Source organism: Manis javanica, chromosome 6, assembly GCF_040802235.1.
Source record: "Manis javanica isolate MJ-LG chromosome 6, MJ_LKY, whole genome shotgun sequence".
Taxonomy (NCBI): domain Eukaryota; kingdom Metazoa; phylum Chordata; class Mammalia; order Pholidota; family Manidae; genus Manis; species Manis javanica.
In genome coordinates, this window is record NC_133161.1 from 140,129,647 (window position 1) to 140,156,074 (window position 26,428).

The 26,428-nt window shown below is 39.7% G+C and overlaps 3 protein-coding genes across 3 annotated transcripts; 1 reads left to right on the plus strand and 2 right to left on the minus strand.

The window, feature by feature from the left end:
• Positions 1-3,835: 3,835 nt before the first annotated feature.
• On the minus strand, positions 3,836-4,768 carry LOC108401599 (olfactory receptor 8A1). Its single transcript, XM_037000939.2, has one exon. The coding sequence runs from the start codon at positions 4,763-4,765 to the stop codon at positions 3,836-3,838; it is 930 nt and encodes a 309-aa protein (XP_036856834.2). The 5' UTR covers positions 4,766-4,768.
• A 9,216-nt stretch (positions 4,769-13,984) lies between these two features.
• LOC108401601 (olfactory receptor 8B12) lies at positions 13,985-14,937 on the plus strand. Its single transcript, XM_017667640.3, has one exon. The coding sequence runs from the start codon at positions 13,988-13,990 to the stop codon at positions 14,918-14,920; it is 933 nt and encodes a 310-aa protein (XP_017523129.3). The 5' UTR covers positions 13,985-13,987; the 3' UTR covers positions 14,921-14,937.
• Positions 14,938-23,358: 8,421 nt separating this feature from the next.
• LOC140850228 (olfactory receptor 8A1-like) lies at positions 23,359-24,291 on the minus strand. Its single transcript, XM_073239973.1, has one exon. It carries the CDS (start codon positions 24,286-24,288, stop codon positions 23,359-23,361), a length of 930 nt encoding a protein of 309 aa, XP_073096074.1. The 5' UTR covers positions 24,289-24,291.
• Between the last annotated feature and the right edge of the window lie 2,137 nt (positions 24,292-26,428).

Sequence of the window (26,428 nt, forward strand, 5' to 3'; positions counted from 1 at the left end):
TGTTTCCCTATTCTCTATTTTCCAACACATGTATTCCTTCCCCTTTTTCCCAGTAGTCTACTATTCATTTCTTTCATTGTATTTTTCATTTAATTTATTGTTTTCTTCAACTCTGAGTGGCTCTTTTTGATATCCTCTCTTTCTTGATGTTCTCACTGAAATCATCGACTCTTTTCTGCAAATCAGTGAGCATCTTTATGAGTGTTACTTTGAAATTTTTATGAAGAAGTTTGTGATCTCTGTTTCATTTAGTCCTTGTTCTGGTGTCTTATCCTGTTCTTTTGTTTGGAATATATTCTTCCACCTTGTCCTTTTGTCTGTATTTCTGTGATTCTTTATTTGTATTAGATAGGTCTGCTCTACATCATGGTATAGAAAATAATGGAAATAAATAGTGCTCAAGACTCTTTGCTCACCAGTGTGTGTTCTTCTTTGTGGTGGAGACACAGTTGCTGTTGGTGGGTTGTGCACAGGGTCACCTTTCAGCCTGTCTGCTGGCAGTTGCTTTTCTCTGTCAAGAGGTTTCTCCCCATGCAGGCCTTTTGTGTGCCTTGTGTTGCTTCTGCAGGGATTGTTGTGGGTGGGGCCAACCTCTGGCTGCTGAGCAGCAATGGCAGCCTTTGTTGGGCTGGCATGGTGGGTGTGGTGTGTGTGCTGCACAGGTGACCTTCCAAGAAGGAAGATGGAGCACTTTGAGGTGGCTCCTCTGAGTGGTACACCAACTGGGTTGAGGGAGGAGTAGGGCAGCAGCCTCCACTTGCCCTTTCTGCTTTGGAGAGAGCCCCCTCCAAACTCTCTCTCTCTCTGGGTCACTTCCCACTACTGGGAAATGTTTCGAACTGTTCTTTCTCTGTTGGGTCTCAGTGGGTCCAATGGAGCAAGCCTGTCCTCCACAAGCAAAAGGAGCCTCAACCTCCCAGTGTGCTGCACCTTGCGCTGGTGTGCAGCTGTGTTACTCACTGAGGTCCAGTGCAATGTGGACTCAAGTTTTCAGAGCAGATCTTCAAGGCCAGGTGTGCAGGATTCCTGAGTGCTTATCCTCTCTCCTCTCTTCCTATCCATCTTCCACTTGTGGACCCATATGCAGAAAGAATTTGGGTCCTAATTGATTTTGGCACTGCCATTTTACCCTTCTTTATGTTTCTTTTCTTCACCAGATACAGATGGTCTGTTCTACAATCTTCTGGTCATTTTCAGGGTTAGTTTTACTTCCTGTAGTTGCTTTCTTAGTTTGTATGTGGGTGGATGTTTCTGCCTTGCCTTCCTAGTCCACCATATTTTCCACCATTCTTCCCAAGACTCGCTTTATAATGGCATTCTGTCATGCAAGTCCTAGAATTCTGAGAACTCTGAATTTGAACTTGACATTATAGCTTGTTATGAAGGTAGGTAGTAGAAAATATATAATATTTTGTTAGCATGATTTTTAACTTGTAAATATTTAGAGAATCTTTTATGAGACTGCACAAACATTAAGGGTGGACCTACCTGTTAACACTTTAAACATATAATGGCTAATTCTAATCTGGGGCTTTTTTGCTTTGTTGAATACTGTGTACTGGGGTTTGGTATGGGAAAATAAACTTTTACTTCTCTTTCTCTGTTACCCACTCCTTGTTTTCAGGCATATCATCTAGGTAACAATTCTAACCTGCTTTTTGTGTATTTTATGTTATGATGATTTTCTTGCTAACTGTCCCTCTTTTTCTGGTTTGTGCTCATGGAGGTTTAATATACATAAGCAATATTGTGTTTTGTACCTCATTATCTTCCTTTCTTACACAGTACTACAGCTCCAGGCCGTATTGCTTAGAGCTAATCCTTTGCTTCTAATACTAAACTGTCTCTACTGCAGTTTACCTATTTACTTACCAAGTGGATGTTGTAGGAGATTTCTCACTGCTTTAATTCTCACTTCACTGATTAGTAATTGGCTTGAGCATCTTTTCACATGCTTGGTGGCACTCTAAGTAATTCTTATCTTAGTAAAATATTTATCCTACATACCTTGCCCATATTTTATGTTGGTTTTCAGAGTTTTCTAATATATACTTGTGAGATTTCTTATTCCATTTCATTTCTAACTCTATCCCCCAGGTCCTTTGCTGAAAAAAATTCCTACTTTTTATATAATAAAATTGATCAATTTATTTGGCTTTCTGTTTTCTAACCTCAGAGAATAGAAACGTATTTTTCAATGTTGTTTTCTAACCAGAGTAGATCTATTGTGGTAGAGATCTCATTGCTTCCTGAAGAAAGGTCAGGATAAAATGGGGAAAGCCATTTGGTAATGGTACTGTTAGTATGTTTGACCCTCCTTGTAGTCATGTGATAAACTTCTGGTGTTAAAATAAATATATCACACCATGAAAGGTACAGCATGGGGAATATAATAAAAAATATTGTAGTTACTTGCTATCATGACAGATGGTATTATTGAGAAACAGATTTCTGGGCCCTGCCAATAACACTGTAGATCTGGAAACATGCATTTCGAATAAGTTTCCAGATGATGCTCATCATAGGGTTATTTACATTGTTGTCAAAGTGTTTAGAGGCAATTCTCATGCTGGCAGTGGTGACTGTGGCAGTTGGAGTTTCTGACATCTAGGTCATAACCATTGTGGAGTCACTTTTGGAGCTCCCTCACCCCTTCTCCAGACATTTCAAAAAGTTAAACAGGAGAACCCTGCATTAAATACCTTTCCTCTTGAAAAAACTAGAATTATTTTTGCTTCCCATAATAAACCCCTGCGTGAAACCCAAAATGGGTATAAATGACTAGAGGATGTCTATGAATTCTGTAACGTACATCAGGCTGCCGAGTCTAAAACCAGTATCTGTGATGTTATAAAAACATGGCACACTGAGAACAGTTGTCCCATACCATTTACTGAATGAGGTTGGCAGTCGATCTGTTTCTTATTAAAGAAGAACCAGAGACTTTGCAGCATTGTGTAATCTTGGGTGACGAGTTCTCCAGGTTTGTCTGGGACTGTGAGGTTACCCTTAGGTGGTGGCACTGGGACAGTGCCAGATATACCTGGTTAAGTTGGTCCTTCTACTTCAATCTTGCCTTTGTCATCCTGAAGCAGTTGCACATAAAGGGACAAAGGCCAGCCTAGATGATAATGGTAGGGATCTGAGAAATATTCTGGAGGTATTTGAAACTTGAAGAGCATAATCCTGTAAGGCTTAGTAGGCTGTTCAAAGGCATAGTTATCATGAAGCCAAAGGGATAATGTGTGAGAACAGTGTAGGCTCTGCAGCCACGTAGACTTGGGTTTGAATCCCAACATGTTTACCAGCTCTATGACCTTCAACAAGTTACTAATCTGAGTTGTAGGGATAACAATATTACCCATCTGTTGTGAGGTGTAAGTGAAAAAAATGCCTATGAAGCATTGGGAAAAATTGTCCAGCTCAGAGTAAGCATCCCAACCTAAGTTAATGGCTATAGTCATTATTATTGTTAAGGAAATTACATAAAGGAATCAGGTAGAAGTTCTTGAGCAGGAATAAATAACACAGCTGGAAGAGAGAAGAGGAACAAGTCTGGATGAGAAACGGCCTGTGGTCACTTCTCGGTGGTGTTTACCTTCACTTCTCTTTGCCTTACATACTTTCAGGTCCAAAAAGTAAGAATTGGGTTGAGTAATATTCTCTATAGAGATGGTAATAAAAGAATGACAGAAGGAGGGAAGGAAGCATTTTCCCAACAATGTAGAGAAATGAGTGTTTCCCATCTTGGTACAATGGGCGAGCATGCAGAGGACTTCTCTTCTATATTTATAACAGCCTACTTATAACATTGAGATAAATATTAACATTTGCCTTAAAATGCTTTTCTCTTCAGTGTTCTTTGCATGGCAGCTTTTACCTCCTTATTCCTCAAGCTGTAGATCAGTGGGTTCAGCATGGGGATGACTGTGGTGTAGAACACGGAGGCCACATTCTCCTGGGCCAGGGAGTTGGCCGTGGAGGGCTTTAAGTACATGAATGCAGTGGATCCATAGAACAAGCCCACTGCTGCCAGGTGGGAGCTGCAGGTGCTGAAGGCTTTGGACCTGCCCTCTGTGCTGCTGATGCGGAGGATGCTGGAGAGGATGAAGGCGTAGGAAACCAGGACTGTTAAGCTGGTGACTACAATGTTGAATCCAGCTAAACAGAAAACGATCATTTCAGCATCATAGGTGCTAGAGCAGGAGAGCTTCATGAGGGGGAGGATGTCACAGAAGTAATGACTGATGAGGGGGTCACAATAGGACAGTTTCAATATGAGGACAGTCTCTACTGTTGAGCCAATGAGCCCCATGACATAGACCAGAACCACCAGCAGTGAACAGAGTTGAGGAGACATGATGATGTTGTAAAGCAAAGGTCTGCAGATGGCGACATAGCGGTCATAGGCCATCACGGTCAGCATGTAACACTCAGCAATGACAAACACAAGGAAGAAGGAGAGCTGTGACATGCACCCCGCATAGGAGATGGTGTTCTTCTCTGACACAAAGTTCACCAGCATTTTAGGGGTAATGACAGAGGAGTAGCAGAGGTCCACGAGGGACAGGTTGCTGAGGAAGTAGTACATGGGGGTGTGCAGCTGAGCATTCAGCCAGATCAGTGTGAACATGCCCAGGTTCCCGACCACGGTGACCCAGTAGATGGCAAGAAAGAGGAGGAAGAGGGGCAGCTGGAGCTCTGGTCTGCTCGTGAGTCCCCCCAGGATGAACTCTGTCACCGCAGAGTGATTTTGTGTTGCCATCTGCTTTCTTGGTTTTGGAGCCCTGTGGGGAGGAGAGAGGAGGATCCCATGAAAGACTGTCCCTTGATGTGTTTGGAGAAGCTGGTTTTGAGCACACGGGACCAGGTCAGCAATTCTGGCCTCTTTGCTGATGCATCCATCCTTCATCCTGCTGTTTTGGGAGGAAAGCCAGCCGCTGTCTATTTCAAAGATCATGCTAAGAGGAGAAAGGGTGCATGATCTGGAACTTTTACCATTTTAATTTTTCTCAGATATCCTACAGTCGTGGTTTTAAACATGCAGTCCCTGGACTAGCAGCATCTGCTGCACCTGGAGAGTTTAGAGATGCAAACCTCAGACTTCACCGAGGACCTACCGAGTCAGAATCCCTGGGGATGGGGCCCATCAGTCTGGGCTTAACTCTCTCTTGGTGATGCTGGTGAAGGTGACATTAGAGAACTCTGCCCTGTAGGTAACAAGCAGTATATTTCAGAATTTTTAGAGATACATTTTGATTCAGATATAAAGTTTCCTTTTCACCCATGCAATTCCTAAGTAGTCATTCAATATGCATATATAAATAGCTCTCAAATTGTTGCAGTGTCAGCATAATATGGCAGTTACACCTGTATCATTAATTGCCAAGTCAATTTTTGTATCTGAAAGCTGAACAAGACAGTGATATGAATTCCAAAAATGAATGTAAATGTAACATGGGATAATAAATATTTACAAATATTTTTCAGTCAGTTCCTATAAAGGTGAGTTGTCATTAAGCATGTGGAGTATTTTTTTTCTCACTTGCCTTGAGACAGTGCCTTTGCATTTGACTGTATGCTGTAATAGCCTGGTGCATTCAAAAAGAATTGATGCTTGGGTTTCATCCACAGAGTATCTGACTTAACTGATCAATGGTGCAACCTGGGCACTGGCCACAATACAGTCCAGAGTAATTGTTCAATAGCTGGTTTTATTATTTTCAGAGTGTAATATCTTATCATGGCCTATGTTGGCAAAGTGCTCAAATTGTAGACATGACCCTAAGAACCACAGGTAACATTGCTGGTTATGATACTAATAGACATCTGTCTCTGAGATATATTTCTTAGGCTAAAATTCTAAATTCTCACTCTATTAATTGATGCTTACAAAATTCTAACTGTTGTATATTGCTCTCTAAAACTCACACTTATTAACCCCTCCTAAAATTTTGTGTATGAAGAGAAAGGAAATGTGTTCAGAGTCAGATTTTTATTCCCATTTTCATATTGAAAAGTGGAAGTGCCAGATGCTACATGCCTTGCCTGAGACCTCCTCCTTATTGGTGACTTGGGCTCACACTGTGCTGTGTCCTGATCATGAGCTTCTCCCCTTGTCCCCCCTGTGTAGCCTTACATATCTGCACACCTACAGCTCTGGGCAGCGCTGTGGTTGAATGGGCTTTACATCCGATGTCTTAGACATTTTTCTGCACAGCCTAAGAGAATAATGAGAAATGCTATATTGCTTTTTTTCATTCCCAAGGTTACCTAGGTCTTACAGCTTGTAAGAGGCAGAATGGGGCCTAAAACCCAGGGCTTCTCACCCCTGTTTAGTTTCCACTAAAATACATTGTTTTGCTGTGGCTTGTCTTGTGGCACTTTATGACTCTTGAGTACACTTGATTTATTGAATTTTTGGAGACAGAAGATATCACTGCTAATTACAGGTGCATTTAAAAAAATTGCAAAGGCAATATACATGCATCATAAAATTGAAATACAAACAAGCAAAAAGAAAACCACCATTTTCCCACTATTTGGAGACCAATTCTGGCAGTGACTATCCTTCTACATGTTCTGTACATATTTGTGTTTACATGTGTAAGTATGTATGCAAATTTTAAAAAGCATTTTGCAAACTGCTGTTTTAATGTGGTATTTTAAAATTAATTTTCAGTTTATTACTATAATAATAAGTCTGGCACTAGCTGTATTACCTTTTCTTAGATGTAAGTGTCTTTAAATCCTTAGGCTGTGGTGTGAAGACAAGAAAATAAGCATCGTGTTGAGAACTTTATATGGCAAATTATTGCTGGTGAGGTATTTAACTTCACAAAAGCTTGTATCAGAATTAGCTAGGTTTAAAAAATATTATTTCCATGTATTACAAAGGAGAAAACGAATTTCTTTGACCTTAAAGTAGATTAATACATGTCCCTTTCTACCCAATTTTCACCTCTTAAAACAATAAAGAAACAGAAAATTCCTCTTGAACATATTACCAGAAACATAACGTGCTTTACAAAGCAGTGCGGGGCGCACCCCACTCCCTTAGTGCACAGCAGGTGGGAAAATCCCCGACAGCAATGATTTGATTTTGCTCCATAATCAGCCGAAGCTATCAAACACGATGCATATATTTGTTATCTGGTACTACAATGCTTACCTGTAACTTTACCAGACCCTCAGATGCTCAGAACTGCAGCTGATGAGAACACAATGCACACTTAGAGACGAAGATAAAAACAAATGGTCGGACATAGCCTATATTAGAGACAGGAGTTCTTGGAAGGAACATTTCTCTCATAAATTGCTTTAAATGTGTAATAAAATACATGTGCGGAAGACTATTGGAACAGAATCTCCTGGAAATTTTAGGGATGACTTGGTTTCAATAATCAGGAAATAATTATCAAGAAAATGAGAGAACATACAGATTTGTATTTTGTCCTAAAAGTATTCAAAGGGGCCAGCACAGTTATGTGAGATGGGTCGCTGAGATCGGGACACTCTGGGACACTCTGAGTCTGGTTGTATTTATATGGGTAGATCCTCTCCTGGGCGTGGTCCCTTCAGGGAGTTGAGTCCTCAGGAAAGAAGCAATTAAAGTGTTTATGCCTGTGCTTGAATGGTTTTGTCTCAGGGTGTGTTGATTTTCCTTTCATTGGGAGAGTCAGCTAGCAGCTTAGGAAACTTAGAGGCTAATACAGTATTCAGGAATTTTATGACCAACAAACCCATCATCATTATCATTACCGTTATAATCATCATTGTCACCGCAACCATCAGCAGCTCAGTCATTACCATCAACCCCATCAGTTACTACCATTACAGTTCTTACTCTTCATTAGCTGTTCTTCAACAAACATAATGAACTAGGTTTAAAATATTTAAAGGGTTTTAAAAAATCAAGCATTTTTAAACAAACCACATAATTCAGTAAAGGAATGTTACAAGGAGCATTACAGTTGTCACCCTGCTGCTGTCCCTGTAGACTGACGATGTAGAATGGCATGAGGTTGAGGGACACCAGACGGTTGACTTACAAGTTCTCTTTACTCTCATTTTTACTCAAAATTTTCACTCAAGGGAAATACGCATGTAAGAAAATTTACTTTCCAGGAATATGTTCTGTAATATATTGCCTATGAAAATATTGCTAATGAAGATTTTAAATGAGTTTTTATTTTGATACAATTGTAGATTCACATGTGGTTGTAAGAAATAATATAGAGAGATCTCTGTACTATTTATGCAGTTTCCCCAGCGGTAACATTTTGCTAAATTATAGTATGACACACACCGGGGATATTGCATATTGCCATATACACTACACTAATCTCATTAAAAGTTCAAGGTTTCAGTTATCCTCATTCATCCATGTGGGTACATTTATTTCAATGCAATTTTATCTCAGGCACAGATTTATGCACATTCTATTCAGCATTGTTTATCGTAGTGCAAATTTCAGCATGAAATTATTAAATAATGAAGAATCTACACAGTTAATTATGGTTCTCCCACCAAAGGGATCACCCATACCATTTAAGAATCATATTTAATTTTATTATATGAAAGATGAAAAATTAAAAAATTTACCTACAATGTGGTTTACTTTTATCTGAGAATAGGACTATGTAAATTAAATACATGTATAAAATATATGGTGCATTGTGTGCTCAAATGTTAAGTGATTAATTGTAGATTATGAAAATATTAGTAGTTTTTATTTTCTGTCTTATATATAACCATATTTTATAATTTTCTGAAATAACACATACTACTGAAAGAAACTGAAAGTAACTGAATTTAAAAACTGAAAGTAAAACTAAATTTAGTAAGTTGACTATCTTACAAACTGGCAATTCAGTAAATTGGCTTTCATCAAATGAACTTGTTTTGGTAAATTAACTTCCAGTGAATTGATTTTCAGGCAATTGGAAAGAATCATTTAAAGGGTAAAATTGACACTTTTTGAATATTGATAGAGGGGAGTGAGCAATTAGGAAAATAGTGCCATATCCTGGAATGGGGTAACGTAGGAGAAGGAGAAATTTTTGAGAGAACATAGTAAAATACATTTTCAATATGTTGTCTTTTCAGTGTCTGTGGAACATTCAAGTGGAGATGTCTTCTAGGTTTTGGTATTTTAGATATAAAGTCTCAACTAGAAATAAAGATTTGATATTCAACAAGCAAAGTCATTCAAGGCAAGGGAGTGATTGAGATCTATAGAGAAAGGAAGTAGGACTAGAGGAAGGACGTTGAGGACCTGCAGATCCTCAGCATTTATGGGCAAGCAAGGAGCTTTGAAGGAGAATAAGTGACCAAGATGGAGGAAACCAGAAAGTTCTTGTGTCTTGAACGTGAAGGGCTATGAAGAGTCCGGGAAGGCATTAGCTGTCAACAGGAGCAAGCAAAATAGGCCTGCAAAGTATTCACTGTGTTTTAACAACATCTGATTTGATTCATTCAACATCATGACATAGATAAATCAGGTTTAATTATCATTACCCTACAGATGGGGAAATACTAGACAAAGAGAACTTAACATCTTGTTCATCGTGATTCATTCAGAGCCCATCTTTAGACTTGAATCTTTCCTTAATAGCATATTGCCTTCAGATTTAAGATAGCCAGCAGAATATAGTTCTTAAAAGAAGAGTTTATGAAATTCTGAAACACTTTACAGAGAAAGTGTATAGTTCTTTTCTTAGTAAGGGTCTTTGTAAATTGCAGACAACCTCTTCAATGCTTGTTCTCTGCTTGTCTAAGATTTTCATTTTTGAAATTTTTTCTTGTCCATGGAGCTGTCTTTATTATGTTTAGAATCATCTCTCTGATCCTATCAAACCACACAATTTGTCCTTGAAGATCATCTTAGTTTTTTCCTGATTAACCCCTTCTTTTTTCCAGTCCACTCCACAATCTTCATTAATCTTTCCTCCTTGGGAAGTTGTCGATTTTATAGCATTGTTCAGGCAGTTTTACCTTATGAAATGCCATATGTGTTCCTGAAATGTAATGCTTAAGATAAGAATTTCCTTTTGAAGAGCTTTGAAGAGATACCTGTAACAAAGATAGCCTGGAGGAAGTTCCATCAACTAATTCTGTGGTAAGTTTTGATATAGTTTCTTCATGGTCAAAAATATTTCCATGCTGTTTCCTGCTTGTGCTAGAGCAAGTCATCCATGAACTTGACTTTGGAGAAACCATGGATGAAATGCATTTGAATATAAAGTTTTAATGGTAATAGACTCTGAGGTGATATCAACTCAGAGGAAGTTTTCCTGGTGTTGCATCCTAAGACAAGAAACTTCTAAAACTCCTAGAGAAAAGTCAACTTTTAGTGAATCCTTAAGGTCTTCTTTACCAATAGGTCCCTAAGAGAGTTTATGATAGTTAATTATTTTTCTCCATTTGGAACTTGTGTGTAGTAGGATTCAGATCATGCCTTGGGATTCATTAGAGTTACTGTAGAACACAGCAAAATTCTAAGTGTATATCTACAGATGAAGCACAATTATTGTGGAGTATTTGCTGAAAATGTCTCACAGAGGTGGATAAACAAGCAGACATTTACATGTTACATGCACACACATGTAAACATGATAGATGCAGTTATTGTAGGTGGATTTGACAAGAAGCTGGGTGTCTGCTTCTGTGATTAGATTTCATAAAGTTCTCATGAGAAGCCCTGATCAAAATAGTAGCTTACCCACTTGTTCATGAGGCTTGATTTTCCCAAAATAGAGAATTTCTTCCTTTTGGCTGAAAACATTGTAAATGCCCTGTGAAAGGACTTTGAGTGGAGGTGGCCATTCACCAGCTCAATTAATTCCTGTATAAAGGAGTTGATTGGCTCCCTTCCTGAGATTTGACCTGAAATTAAGGAAAGTTAGAGTAGGTGGTGCTGCTATTTAAAGACCAGAAATGTGTGTGGGCAGTAATCTCATTGTGTGACTTGTGATTTTATTAAAAGTCGAGAAAGGTCTTTTGATCTCTTAGCTTGTCACTATGTGTAAATTCCCTTCATTGGAACCAGTGCTTACTATGAAGATAACTGTGTGAAAACAGGACAATAATGCTTTGTCTGGGAGGAGGGATACATTAGGCAACATTCACCTATTGGTCCATTAGAGTAGCTGATATTAACAGTTCAGCTCTGATCACAGTCTTCCAAAACTGCTCAAATGTCACTTTCACAAAGAGATCTTTGTTTTTTATAGCTCCTATTATCTTCTAAAATATTTTTAGAAGTAACTTACTACATAACTCACATTACATAAGTTATTTATTTCCTCTATTTATTGTCTGTGTTCCCCCTACTAGAGTAAAACTCAGGGAGGGCAAGGGACTTTGTATTGTGTAGCAGTTTATCTGCAGTCTCCATATCAGTGCCAGACATAGTTTCCCAACTATTTGTTCAATGAATCAGTGAATGTCACTGTTATCGGAAGACTTTCAGAGGTTACTAATTTGCTAACAAAGTGCCTTTGTACTTGTACATGAATTCCTTATTTCTTTTCAAGATTTACTCACATAGTTGCACATATCAATAGTGTATTCTCTTTTATTGCTCAGTTGTATCCTGTTGTGTGAATACCACGACTTTTATTTCTCTGTTTTCCTGTTGATCCCTCTTTGAGTCATTTCCCAATAGGGGAAATGTTTTTGGCTGTTAAGAGTAAAATTACTATGAACATTTGTGCATGAGATGTTTTGTGGACATAGCATTCATTTCTTTGGGTATATGACTAGGAGTGGAATTGCTGGGTCACAGGGAAGGTGTATGTTTCACTTCATTAGATATTGACAGTTTTACATGGATGTGGTGCTCTGTCATGGTTGGGAAATAGTGGATTTGAAAATTTCCTGAGTGTTTTTCAGGTCTGAAATTCTACAAATGTGTGGGCTTGATATTAAAAATAAGTAAAGATCCAAGAAATTAAGATAAGATAGACAATTTTTGTCAAGGCAGTAGCTGGTGTTGGGGAGTGGAAGACAGGAAAAGCAAAAGCGGCCAAAGAGGAAGAACATGTTTGGGTATGTCTCTGCGCTGGGAATTTGATCTCCTGGGATTCAGTTTGAGAGCAATGAGAAGCTAGAAAGTCAGTAGAGAGTCATGCCTGTAGAAAACTGAGTGGAAGGCAGAGACAGAGGAAGCTTTGACTGGTTAGTACTTTAGAGAAAGGCTGTTATTGACAGAGTTTGAGAACCGTTATCTGATAGGGAGTCTTTGTTATCATTCAACTTACATTCCATGAGAAGACAGGTGAGGGCAATCAGAGAAGTCCCCTTTCTTGTTTGACCTGAAAGTGTAGTACAATTATTCTTAGAATGAATTGGAATAGGAGTAAAATGTTTAATGTCCTACCCTACCTTATAGTAGATGGCTCTGCATTAACTTTTCCTTGATTGACATCACCTGTTTTTATGAAAGTCATCACATGCTTGTTTGTTACTTTCTGAGAGGTTGCCAGACTCCAGAAGGCAAGAACGCTGCTTCATGGATTTCAGTCGCTCTCATCAGGACGAAGTTTAGTCTAGTGATTATGAAAGAGGGGCCTGGAGTCAGGCAGGTCTGGGCATTAGGCCCTGACACATCATGTTTCTGTGAGCAGTGGACCTTGAATGTGGGTATAGTTATTGTGAGGAATAAGGATGTATTTGTATAGTGCATCGGATCTTAGCAGCCAGAAGTCAGGATAAGGGTTCTGTATCAGGTCCATTATGGGACATTCAAGAAGTGGTAATGATAGTTTTTTTTCATGATTATTATTTTTTAAATAGTACTGAATAGATGTTTGCTGAAAGAATTGCTCTGAAAATTCAAATCAAGTAATTTCAAGGGCATAAACAAACATGTCTTCTTCATTTGGGGAAGGACTCTCTGAGGAAATGGTCTTGAGGGAGGCTCTGTCTTAATAATCAGGCCAATGAGATCTGTAATCCTAATAAAACTCTTGATTCTCCTATTATCTACCGGTCAGGAAAAGGCACTGTCTCCTTCCTTGTCGCTGGAGGGGCTTATGGGCCAATTGATAATTGGAAGTCATGTTCTTCAGGGCAAGAAAAGTTAAAGATAAATTAGAGATTTTGATTCTTTGGACTGGGCTGGGAGGAGAGGGTCCTGAGCTCAAGCTATCATCTTCTATTTGCTATGATCATTTTCTTTCCCAGGACAGTTGTGGACAAGAGATATGACAAGAGAGTACAACATTACAGCACTAAGCTAAAGGAAGGTGAGTGTCTGTCTGGCTTCGGTCAGCCAGGTAATATAGTGGGCATGAGTGCAAACCATGAAAGTGAGAGTGCCTAATTCACCGGCTGCAACTCAGTAGTTTTGGGATTTGTGCTAGTTACTAAACTCAGGCCTCTCATCTACAGAATGGGGATAATAATATTGTCACACAGTGTCTCACAGTATTTGCTTAAGTAAGTGCTGGCTTAAAAATATCATGAAACCTAAAGCCACTTGAACTAGGAGATCTTAGGAAAATGCAACCACACCTTCTTGATTTGATAGCAGTAACTCAGAGGAGGGAACTCTCAGAAGTCAGTGTCTTCTGTCAATGAGGACTCTCTCTAGTGAAGAGGCCCAAGTTTCAGCAACTGAACAGAGAGGCAAGAGAGAGAAGGACACAGAAAATGGACTGACTTAAAAACCTAAGAGACATCTGTCTTATTTTTGAAAGAACTGGAATATGAATACATTATTGCTTTCTAGAAACACCTAGTTCTCACTCTGGAGGCAAAGTTTAGCCTCATTGTTCTTTGGAAGTTGAAGTTATCTGGGCTGTGAAGACAGACCCATAGCGACAGTAAAGAACTTCCTACCACACTAAAGTTCAAATCTCAGTGGATTCCATTCTCAAGAATGCAGGATGCCTACTGGAGAGGTGTTGTGGTGCTTTTTTCTCTCTAAATGGCTTTCTTTTCTTTTCCCACAGACTTCCCTTCTCCTGCCTGTCCCCAGAGAATGGCAGCTGAGAATTCTTCTGTGACAGAATTTACCCTCGCAGGCTTAACAGACCAGCCTGGACTCCAGATCCCTCTCTTTTTCCTGTTTCTAGGTTTCTACATGGTCACTGTAGTGGGGAACCTGGGCTTGATAACCCTGATTGGGTGGAATGCTCACTTGCACACCCCCATGTACTTTTTCCTCTTCAATCTCTCCTTAATAGATTTCTGTTACTCCACTACCATCACTCCCAAAATGCTGAAGAGTTTTGTCTCAAAGAAGAACACCATCCTGCATTCAGGGTGTATGACTCAGCTCTTTTTCTTCTGCTTCTTTGCCATCTCTGAGTCCTTCATCCTGTCAGCAATGGCGTATGACCGCTACGTCGCCATCTGTAGACCACTGTTGTACACAGTCACCATGTGTCCTCAGATCTGTTTACTCCTTTTGTTGGGTGCCTACGGGATGGGGTTTTTAGGGGCCTTGGTCCAAACAGGCAGCATAGGAAGTCTGACCTTCTGTGCCGATCACCTTGTCAATCACTTCATGTGTGACATCTTTCCTCTCCTTGAGCTCTCCTGCAACAACACTTACGTGCATGAGTTGATGGTCTTCGTAGTTGTGGCCATTGACATTGGAATTCCTATTGCCACCATCTTCGTCTCTTATGCTTTAATCCTCTCTAGCATTCTCCACATTCACTCCTCTGAGGGCCGGTCCAAAGCTTTCAGTACGTGCAGCTCTCACATAATTGTGGTTTCTCTTTTTTTTGGTTCTGGGGCTTTTATGTATCTCAAACCACCTTCTCTTTTACCCCTTGACCAAGGGAAAGTGTCCTCCCTATTCTATACCATTGTGGTGCCCATGTTAAATCCACTGATCTATAGTTTGAGGAACACAGATGTCAAAGTTGCCCTGAGGAAAACCTTGGGAAGAAAAATATTTTCTTGAGAGAGGTGTAGTATTTGAGGAAGGAGAAATAATGCTTTGTTTACTAGTGTGTGTGTTTTCCATGAGGGGTCCAAGTTCCAGATTTTTTCCACTCTTGCAATGAGATTTTTAAATCTTATGTTAGTGCAGACCTATTTACCCTGTCCCTTCATCCACCTTGACTAGTCCAAGACTATTATTTGCAATTTTTCTACAGTAATATTACTGATCACTTAATTTTGAATGGGCCTTATAAATCATTTTATCTAATCTTTTCATTTAACAGACAGTGGAGACTTACAAATACTATGTATGTTTTCCAAGGCCACACAACTAACTGGTACTACCACTGGGACTGGAAGTAGGCTCTTGATTCCGTCTACTTTGTTTCCCTTTGTGCCATGATTTTGCTTCATCGCTGCCCTTGAAGATTTCATTTTGAAAATACGCTACCTCAGCATATCAAAATCTGATTCTACTTCTAATAATTTAATGTAACTTCTTAATAAACAATTTTTGAAAATTACATTCTTTTTTTCCTAAAAGGGTAGAAGGCAAACAATTTACAGAAGTTGGTTTTGGGCAAGTGACAAGAAAGGTGTTAACACATCTTAATACACCAAGTGTTAAGATTGTGGTGTGTGAGTGGCAAGTAGGTAGGTTCCTGACAGCAGGTAAAACATGGTAATTCCCGAGGTTATGTGTGGAACTCTTTAAACCCAGCCTAGTGAACTAGGGCTTCTGTATGCTTAAGGTCCATAACGATGCTGAGTGGAAAGTTTTGTACCTTATTTCAAGACTAAGAGAGCCAGACATTTATAGCTTTTTTCTAAAGATTCGTTTGGGTGTTTTAGCTGTGGTGGAGAAATCTGTTGCTGTGGATGAGCAACTAAGGGTCTGTAAGTTCTAAAGGAAGAGTAGATAATTTGGGGAATAGTTAGTTATAAGGCAGTGCCATGTGGATGGTAAATAGAAGGGGGAATTTCCATAGAATTTTAAGGCACTGCAGATTGCACTGATCTGATAGAGGCATATGTGGGAAAGGATGATTTACCTGAAGACCAGCTTATACATCCAAAACATTGGATAAGAAGAGGTATAGAATACATCAAAACACTTTGATCTCAACGAATAAAGGAAGGTTATTAGGCAAAACACTAATATATTAGGTGCTGGGGAGATATTTGTCTTACAGGCTTTTCTTTAGGAAGGTGCCCTTCTTTTGAGAAAAAAGGAAGTCTGGATGAGTGTTTAGTTTTGGTCTCTAGTATGACATAGATCAAAGCACATGAAGTTATAAAACTGAGCATATCTGGGGGGAAGATTTGGCTTTAGTATGGCATATGGGAAGAGAACTATGTTCAGGAGATGTGTGGTTGTATGTCAGGTGGGTGAGGTGAACCGGCCACTTCAGTAGGTAGTAGGAGAAACAGAAATTCATGAGGAATTTAGTGGAGTTAGTTTGTATCCTGGCTCAGTTGCTTACTAGTTGTATGACATTCAGAAAATTAATGATGTCCCTAAATATTAATTTTTCTGTTCTTAAAAGTGAGACCATGACCTTGACTTTGTGGGGCTTGGAGAGATTCAAATCCCGAGTACGTAATAAATCTTAGTTCCTTCCCTGTGGAACTAGTTCAGTCTAGTTATCAGCACTTCCTCCGGCTTTTGCATGACTTGAGGCAAATCACTTCATCCTCCTAGAACTCTGCTTAGTCATGAGGAAAATGGACTTTTCTGTTTCATTTAAAAAGTATATTAACAGTTATTAAAATATATTAAAATGTATTTTGACTAAACAATATTTGCACATGGTAAAAAATTAAACAAATGTTAAGTGGTTATACAGTGAAAACAGTCTTCTTCCCTTCTAGTCATTCCATTATTAAATTCCTTGTAAAAGCAAGAATTATGGCTAATTCTTTATGAACCCTCTACTATTCAAACATATGTCTCTTTAAATACTTATAGAAACATGTATCTTCACCTCTACATTATCTATCATCTATCTATCTATTCTAATCACTGACCTATCTACTGACCCTTCTTCTTTTAAAGTAGTATAATAGGGTTTTTAAGACAATTTTTCAATGGAAACAGCTTCTAAAAGGATAGGATAGAGAGCATTCCAGGGGTTAAAAGAAAAGGTGCCAATCACAGAAAAGGCCCGAGGAGGAGAGGGAAGGCAGGGGGTATTCTAGGCTCTGGGGTCCAAATTCTGCAGTCCCGGAACATTTTGATCCCCTAATCTGTCCTCACTCCATTTTTCTATCACCTCCATCTGTGGTTGATGCTTTGAAGAGCTTAGAGACATTGGTAGCTGAGAACACCGGGATGGCAAGTATTTTTAATATAGCATAAGTTCTAAACATGCTTATTTTTCTATTTTAACAAATGAAGCACACAGATTCTTGAAGCAACTCATATTTGTTGTTGCAAATTCGGAATATAAAAAAATGTGTGAATAAAAAGATTACCTATATGGCAATGTGTTTGTTTACATCATTGGTCAAAATTTATCACTTGCCTAGTAGTACTATGCATCCATACCACGTAGTCTTAGAGAGGTAGGATATATTGCCCTGCCTCACTGATGGTCAGCTTGGCCATGTGACTCATTCTCGCCAATAGAATATTAGAAGATGTGATGTAAGCAGATGCATGGTGTACATTTGCCTGGTGCAGCTTGCCTCTTTTGTTCTGCCATTACTTTGAGAAGAGCTTCCCCCAGGCAATTGCTACTTTCAACTGACTCTCCTGATGAATACATGCAGAGCAGATCTTGAAGCAGAGGGCCAACCTGTGGCCATACAAGATGAGCCACCACAATTATCTTGTAGACATGTGAGGAACAAATATTCATTGTTGTATGCCAATGAGATTTTGTGAGGTTCTTCTACAGCAATAGCTAACTGATAAACTCCACCATTCAGAGATCAGAAAAGGAGAAGCTCACCCGGGGTACAAAATTTTCTTTGAGTAGGATCATAGGCTATATGCCTCTTTATAAAATGTGTAACTTGTCATTATAATAGCTTTTTTACTTACTAATAAATATTTTTAAATTCTAGTGTTTCATGGATTTCATCATATTTTATTTAAGCTTTTACCTTGAACATTAAAAATTGTGTCAAGCATTCCAGTATTTTATTGTTATAAATTATGGTTTTATAATAACTGTATTAAAACTTTTTTCTCTACTTCTGATAATTTAAAAATAAAACAGATTCCTATTTTATTTTCATTATTTTTTCAATTCAAAATATTTCCAATTTCCCCTATGATGTCTTCTCTTCTTCTTTGGCCCGTTTGTTACTTAGAAATGCGTTTTTAATCATTTTTTTTCTCAGGTGTATTTTTGTTAAATTGACAGGTGGATCAGCCCTCTGTTTTCTCTTTGTTTTCTGATCATCCTAGCTTAGATAATTATAACTTTAATGCCTCTATATACTTTTTAATCTTTAGCTTTCCCTTCATTGGTTTCTTTAATTCTTTCATCATTTCTCCTAATATGATCATCTTGTGACAATGAAAAACATCACCATATGTGACATCAAATATTTAGCTTTTCTCTTCCACTGTATGTAATAATCCAGGTTCCCAGCACCATTTATTGAAGAGGAAATACTTCCTGCATTGAGTATTCTTGGCTCCCTTGTCAAATATTATTTGACTTTATATGTGAAGGTTTACTTAGGGGACCTTGAACTCTTCCACAGGTCCGTTTGTCTATTTGTATGCCTGTACCATTCTAGTTTGAAATGAGGAAGTATGATTTCTCCAGTTTGTCCTTCTTTTCCAGGATAGCTTTGGCTACTTGGAGGCTTTCATGGCTTCATACACATTTTAGGATTGTTTTAATCTTTCTGTGAAAAATGCCATAGTAGCTTTGATGGGGATTTCATTGAATGTAGAGATGGCTTTTGGTAGTGTGGACATTTTAGCAATATTAATTCTTCCAATCCATGAACATGGGCTATCTTTCCATTTGTTTGCTTCTTCTTCAATTTCTTTCATTAAATTCTTATAGTTAACAGTGTATACATCTTTCACCTCCTTGGTTAAATTTATTCCCATTTTTTTGTTTGCTTTTGATGCTATTGTGAATGGGATTGTTCTCTATTTCTTTTTTAGATATTTTGTTGTTAGTGTACAGAAATCCAACTGATTTCTGTGTGTTGATTTTGTGTCCTGCAACTTTAGTGTATTTACTGGTTAGTTCTCACTAATCTAAATTAATTAGCTGAATTCATTGAGTAGTTTTTTTGATGGAGTCCTGAGAATTTGTTATGAGATCATATCATTTACAAAGATAACTTAAACTTTTCTTCTCTGCTTTGGATGCATTTTATGTATTTTTCTCTCCTCATTGCTTAGGCTAGGTTTCAGTATTATGGTAAATAGGAGTGGTGAAAGTGGGCAACCTGGCCTTTTTCCTGATCTTAGAAGAAAAGCTTTCACCCTTTCACTGTTGAGGATGATATTAGCTGTGGGTCATCCACGGTCTTTTCCTGTTGATGCAGTACTTATGGTTAAGATGGAAATTTTATGATATGTTCTTCCTACTAAAGTAAAAGGTAAATAAAAAATAAACCTAATGAAGTGTTACATAAAATATGTTCCCATCTTTTACCTTGACAAACTATTTTTCCACAACCCTGGAAGGCCCGATTCAAATTCAGAATGCTGAGACTCTTTGAAGTTCCAGGTCAAAAGGTGGTGGCACAGAGAGGACCACTTGGTTCCCAGGCGCCTGCCCATGGGCCACAGCTTACTCCTACTTCTCATTCCCACTGTCCTTATAATACGAGGATCCGACGCATGCACAAGTATAAACACCTGCAGTCCACATGCCCATTACCATCCACATCCTTTGCATACAACTTCTGCCTGACCACGCTGGGAGTGAGCACGCCGGCAGTACGTTCTGCTGTTGCAATGATAGACCCAGAGGAGAGGTTTGTACAAGCTCTGCAAGCTGAGAAGTCTTTCTCCAGGCCAAAACCTCGTTGTAATCTTTCAGGCTTGAGCACAGGCAATTATGAAGGCTTTCCCTGGCAGGGCTCACAGGGGAAAGAAGTGACTTTTTAGGTATAACACCAAAAGCACAATTTGTGAAAGAAACAATAGTCAATCTGGACTTCATTAAAATTAAAAATTTATGCTCTGTAGAAAGACACTGTCAAGAGAATGATAAGGGAGGCCACAGTGTATAAGAAAATATTGGAAGACATGTGTGATAAAGGAGTGCTATCCAAATACACAAACTCCGGATGGACCTGGAGAACATTATGCTAAGGTAAGTCAGACAGAGAAAAACAAACCTGTATGATCTTACTTACAGGTGAATCTAAAAAGTGTGTGATCTTATAGGTGGAATCTAAAAAAGCCATGCTTGAAAAAACAGAGATAAAATGATGGTTACTAGGTGGGGGGTTGAGGGAAAAGACAGATGTTGTTTAAGGATACAAAGTTGCATTAAGTAATGAATAAGACCTAGAGACCTGAAGCACAGTATAGTGAATATAGACGACCATAACACAATCATCAAATTTGCTAAGAGATGAGAAAATTATTTCAACTATTGAAAAGAAATTATAATTATATAACATGATAGAAGGCCTCCTGTGTATTACTGGAGTAACAGCAGCGAGTCCTTCAGAGATGATGGTGCTATATCCTGAATGGCCCCAAGGTAGGTGCTACTTACTGGGGAGTTTTGTTTTGTCATTATGACCAGTGCATGCACCTCCAGTAGCACTATATATAGACCCCTCAGTAACTCCCATATGGAGAGAGGTAAAATTATGATATACTAGACATGGCAAGACCCCCTTCCTGCCACAGTCTTTTCACAGCACGGTTTTCTTGCATGCATCCTACCTGATGGGCAAGTGTATTTGCCAATGGGTTTCGGCCCCAGACACGTTCACTATGTATTCAATGAGACAGAAAAAATGACAGTGGACCACTTTTGGAGTGAAAGGGTTTATACCCCACTTTATTCCCATGGTGGCAGGTGAACCACTAGAATCTCATCCACTCAGAATAAGTCTGCATGCAGCAAGCCAGTCTGTGCCTCTGGGTCTCTCTAGCACCAGAGCCAACTCAGTCTCTGTTCTTGGCACTGCCACCACTTCAGTCTCTGCTCTCCCTCAGCTGTGCAGCCCAGAGCACTGGGTGGATCTCTTTATGTAGAGTCAATAACAACGTATTGCCCACATGTGTGTAGTGAGCAATAGTGAGCAATCTGACCAGACCAGGTGACAATCCTGGCCACAGGAACCCTCACTTTCTGCACAGCAAGATTTGCCTTTGTTGATGTCATTAAAACATGTGTCTTATTAGGCTTGAGATGGATTAATGATTGTGCATTGAGCATTGACCCCCCTATACAGAATTTTATTGTTGTTAACAACCATTTGATCAATAAATATGAGAGATGCCCTCTCAAAAACAAAAACAAAACAAAAAAAACATGTGTCTTATTGTCCTTAAAACCTTTGTAGATGGGGCATACACCCTAGCAAAAAACTGCTATTCACTGGGGTGCATGGAGCTCCCTATTAGGACCACTACTGGCCTCCCCTGGAAAATGTGAGTCATGAACTCATGTGAGTAGAACTGGTTTTGAATACAGATGGACCAGTGTCTTGCCAACGGGTTTCAGCCCTGCACAAGGTCATTATGGATTCAGTAAGACCTAGGAATGACAATGGGCCATTCTTGTGGTAAAAGAGTTTAGTACCTGGCTTTGATCTCCAGTGAGTAGTACAATTACATCTGTATCGAACCATCTGCATGTCTGTAATCCTCCTTCATCTCTGCCTCTGCCCAGAGCACTGGGCAGACTCTTTATATAGTGATTCAATCAATAACAGCTTACTGCCTACAGTTTTGGAGGCAGTAGCCTAGCAGTAGTCCAATTACATCTCAAGTAGTTTAGGTTAACATGAGGATCCTGGCCATAGGAACTTCATTTTCCCCACAACCAACCTCCTCAGACTTGAGGATTATTATAATTTTTGTTACCTGCATCAAAATCTTATTGTATCATATTTTTGTTATTATCTCTATGTAGTTGTTATCCTCTGTTCCAATTGTGGAATCAGGCTAAAATGCTCCAGCTTTCTCACACAGAGACTATCATGGAAGATTGAGAGCAGATAGGTTGCGAGGCAAGAATGCTGGAGGGTGAAGCGTGGGGAAAATGGAAGTTCCTGTGGTCAGGATCCTCACCTGATCATAAACAACCTGATGATGTAACTGGCCTACTGCTAGGCTACTGCTTCCACACCTGCAGCCAATAAGCTATTATTGACTGAGTCACTTGTAACGAGCTCTGCCCAAGTGCTGTGGATGGAGGCAGAGATGAGTGGACCATGGACCTTCAGACACTGGATGCAGACGTGATACTAGTGCTTGACCTACTGCCATGAGAATAAAGCTGGGTATAAACCCTTTTACCCCAAGAACAATCCAGTGTCATTCCTCGGTCTCACTGAGTCCATAGTGAAATTGCTCAGGGCTGAAAACCTCAGGCAAGACACAGATGAAGTCGAGGATGTAAGAATTCATTATCTGGAGGTATTTGAAATCTGAAGAGCATAACTCTAGATAAGACCGAGTAGGCTGTTCAAGGTCAGTGTCAGCCTGAGCTAAGTGGATAGAATGTGAGAACCAAGATTGTAGGCTCTGGAGTCATACAGACTCAGATTTGAATCCCAGTGTTTTTACAATCTATGTGACCTTGAGCAAGTTACATGCCAAGTTTCCATACCTTTGAAATGGGGATAACAATGGTACCTACCCGTTGTGAGGTGTAAGTGAAAAAAAAAAAATGCCTAGGAAGCATTTGGAAGAGTTGCCTGGCTCAGAGTAAGAACACCAACATATGTTCATGCTGGCTTTATTATTGTTGTCACTAAGGAAATTACATAAAGGGACCAGGTAGAAGCTCTTGGGCAAGAATAAGTAACAGGGCTGGAAGAGAGGAGAGGGAGAACTCCGGATGAGCAAGAGGCTGGGATCACTTCTCAGTGACCTTTGCATCCACCTCTCTTTGCCTTGTGAACTCCTGGGTGCAAAAAGTTGGAATTGGGTTGAGTAACATTTTCTATATAGAGTGTAAATAAATAATGAATGGTTTTTTAAGTTAGTGCTGAAAGTTTATAGTTTATGTTAAATTACATTTAAGATAGTAGATATTTACCAAGGGACTTAGGTAAGTGAAAATGAATCCCAAGTGAAGGAGAACATAATGTTGGAATCATTGGTTTTCAAAGAGAAGTGAAAGTAGAGAGGGGAGGAAGGAAGACCAAGGAGGGATGGAGGCATTCTGCTGACCATGGTGGGAAGGGGCTGTATCCCATCACGGTTGGTGGGGGCAGACATTCAGAGGGCTTCCTGCCTGTGTTTGTAAGTTACTCCCACATTGATAAAGAATTTTAACATTTGTATCAAAACACTTTTCTCCTCAGTGTTCTTTGCACGGCAGCCTTTACCTCCTTATTCCTCAAGCTGTAGATCAGGGGGTTCAGCATGGGGATGACTGTGGTGTAGAACACGGAGGCCACGTTCTCCCGGGCCAGGGAGTTGGCCGTGGAGGGCTTTAAGTACATGAATGCACTGGATCCATAGAACAAGCCCACTGCTGCCAGGTGGGAGCTGCAGGTGCTGAAGGCTTTGGACCTGCCCTCTGTGGCGCTGATGCGGAGGATGCTGGAGAGGATGAAGGCGTAGGAAACCAGGACTGGTAAGCTGGTGGCTATGGTGTTGAATCCAGCCACACAGAAGACTATCATGTCAATACCATACATGCGAGAGCAGGAGAGCTTCATGAGGGGGACAATGTCACAGAAATAGTGGCTGAGGAGGAGCTCACAGTAGGACAGTTTTAACATGAGGACGGTCCCTATTGTTGACTCAATGAGCCCCATGGCATAGACCACAGCCACCAGCAGGGAGCAGACTTGATGAGACATGATGATGTTGTAAAGCAAAGGTCTGCAGATGGCGACATAGCGGTCATAGGCCATCACGGTCAGCATGTAACACTCAGCAATGCCAAACTCAAGGAAGAAGTAGAGCTGTGACATGCACCCCGCATAGGAGATGACGTTCTTCTCTGACACAAAATTCACCAGCATTTTAGGGGTAATGACAGAGGAGTAGCAGAGGTCCACGAGGGACAGGTTGCTGAGGAAGTAGTACATGGGGGTGTGCAGCTGAGCATTCAGCCAGATCAGTGTGAACATGCCCAGGTTCCCGACCACGGTGACCCAGTAGATGACCAGGAAGAGGAGGAAGAGGGGCAGCTGGAGCTCTGGTCTGCTCGTGAGCCCCCCCAGGATGAACTCTGTCACCGCAGAGTGATTTTGTGCAGCCATCTGCTTTCTTGGTTTGGGAGCCCTGTGGGGAGGAGAGAGGAGGATCCCATGTAAGGCTTAAATTCTGCTGGTCTTCTTAGAGAGGCTAGTTCTGAGCTTTTGGGACTAGCTGAGTGATCCTGGGCTCCTAGCTGACGCACCCATCCCTCTTTCTCCTGTCCTGGGAGGAAGGCCTGCCCCTGGGTATTTCAAGGATCGTGATGTTAATGAGGTATAATCTGGAACATTTGCCACCTTTATGTTTCTCAGATAACCTGCGTACTGGTTTTTAACGTGCAGTCCCTGTACCAGCAGCATCAGCTTCACCTGGAGACATTAGAGATGCAAAGCCTCAGACGTCACCCAGGACCTGCCACATCAGAAACCCTGGGGATGGGGTCCATCAGTACAGGCTTAACCGTCTCTCCAGGTGACACTGATGGATGCTAACGTTAGAGAACTCTGCCCTACAGGTAATACGTAGTGTATTTCATAGTTCATTGGGGGATGCATTTTTTCAGAAATGAAATTTCCCTGTGTTTCATGCAATTACTAAGTAGTCCCTGAATGTGCTCAGATCAACACAGTGTCAGTGTATGTATTAGTCACAACTGTATCATTAATTAACATGTCAGTTTCTGTTTCTGAAAGATGAAGAGAAATCAGTAATATCATTTCAATGGTGGCTGTAAAAATAACATGGCATAATGTAAATTGAGAAATCATTTCCAGTCACTGAGTATCTCTGAAAGAAAGTTGGCTCTAGGCATTTGGAATTTGCCCTTAGGTTTTCACTGGACCTGAGACCCTGAGATAGTGGATCTTGACAATGGATGTATATGATAATTTCTTGGAGCATTTAAAAAGTATTGATGCCTGAGTTCCAGCAACAAAATATTTGATTTAACTGATCAGTGGTACATCCTTGGCACGGGCACATAATATGTCAGAATAAGTGCTCAATAGCTGGTTTCACTATTATTTTCAGATCATAATATCAAACTATGACCCCTTTATCTCTCTATTGGCAAAGTGCTCAAATCATAGACATGTTCATGTGAAGCATGGATCAATATTCTCAGATATGATACTTTCATAAATTTGTCCTTGAGGTATATACCTTAGGATTAAAAAACTTAAATTCTGCTGTTTTTATTGCTGCCTTTTATAATTGTGAGCTTTTGTATAATGCACCTTGAAGGGCAAACTCATGAACTCATCCTCAAATATTCAGCGTGAGGAGAAATGCGTTCAGAATTGGATTTTTATTCCCCTTTTCTTATTGAAGGTGGAAGTGCCAGAGGCTATGGGCCTTGCCCGTGGCCGCCTCGTCATTGGTGACCGGGGCTCCGGCCGTGCTGAGCCTGATCATGAGCCTCTTCCTTCAGTCCCTGGGCAGCCTTACACCTCTGCACACATCCACCTCCGGGCGATGTGGTTCAATGTGCTTTACACCTGATGCCTTAGGCGTTTCTGTGCATAGCTCATGAGAAAAATGAGAAATGGTATATTACTTTTTTCATTGTCAAGGTTACTTTGTTCCTACAAGTTGTAAGGGGCAGAAATGGGACTAAAGCCCAGGACTTCTGACCATTGCTTCATATCTACTAATGTATATCGTTTTGCTATGGCTTGTCTTGTAGAATTTTATTACTTTTTAGTAAAGTTAACTCATTGAATCTTTGGAGACAGAGAGGATGGAGTCACTCTTAATTTCGGATGCATTTAGTACAGAGGTGACATGTATGTATTGCAGAAGTTAAAGTACAAATAAGCAAAAACAAAAACACCACTTTCCTGCTATTTGGTGACCGATTCTGGCAGGGACTATACTTCTCCATTTTGTATGCATATTTGTGTTTGCGTGTGTAAGCATGTATGTATCTTTTAAAAAACATTTGTAACATACTATTTTAATACAGGACTTTATAATACATCTCAATTTATTCTAATAATTAAAATAATAATGATTACTCTGGCACTAACTGTATTTTTTTTCAGATGTTAAGATTCTTTAATTTTTAGGATGTGTTATGAAGACAAGGTGATATGTGTTCTTTATAAACTTTATATGTTAAATTATTGGTGGCGAGGTACTTAAGTTCACAGTAACTAGTATCAGAGGAATTTTAATTTAGAAAACTATTACCACTTCTTGCAA

Coding starts and splice junctions, on each gene's coding strand:
- LOC108401599 (XM_037000939.2), bottom strand. CDS start 4,765: ATGGCAACACAAAATCACTCTGCGGTGACAGAGTTCATCCTGGGGGGA.
- LOC108401601 (XM_017667640.3), top strand. CDS start 13,988: ATGGCAGCTGAGAATTCTTCTGTGACAGAATTTACCCTCGCAGGCTTA.
- LOC140850228 (XM_073239973.1), bottom strand. CDS start 24,288: ATGGCTGCACAAAATCACTCTGCGGTGACAGAGTTCATCCTGGGGGGG.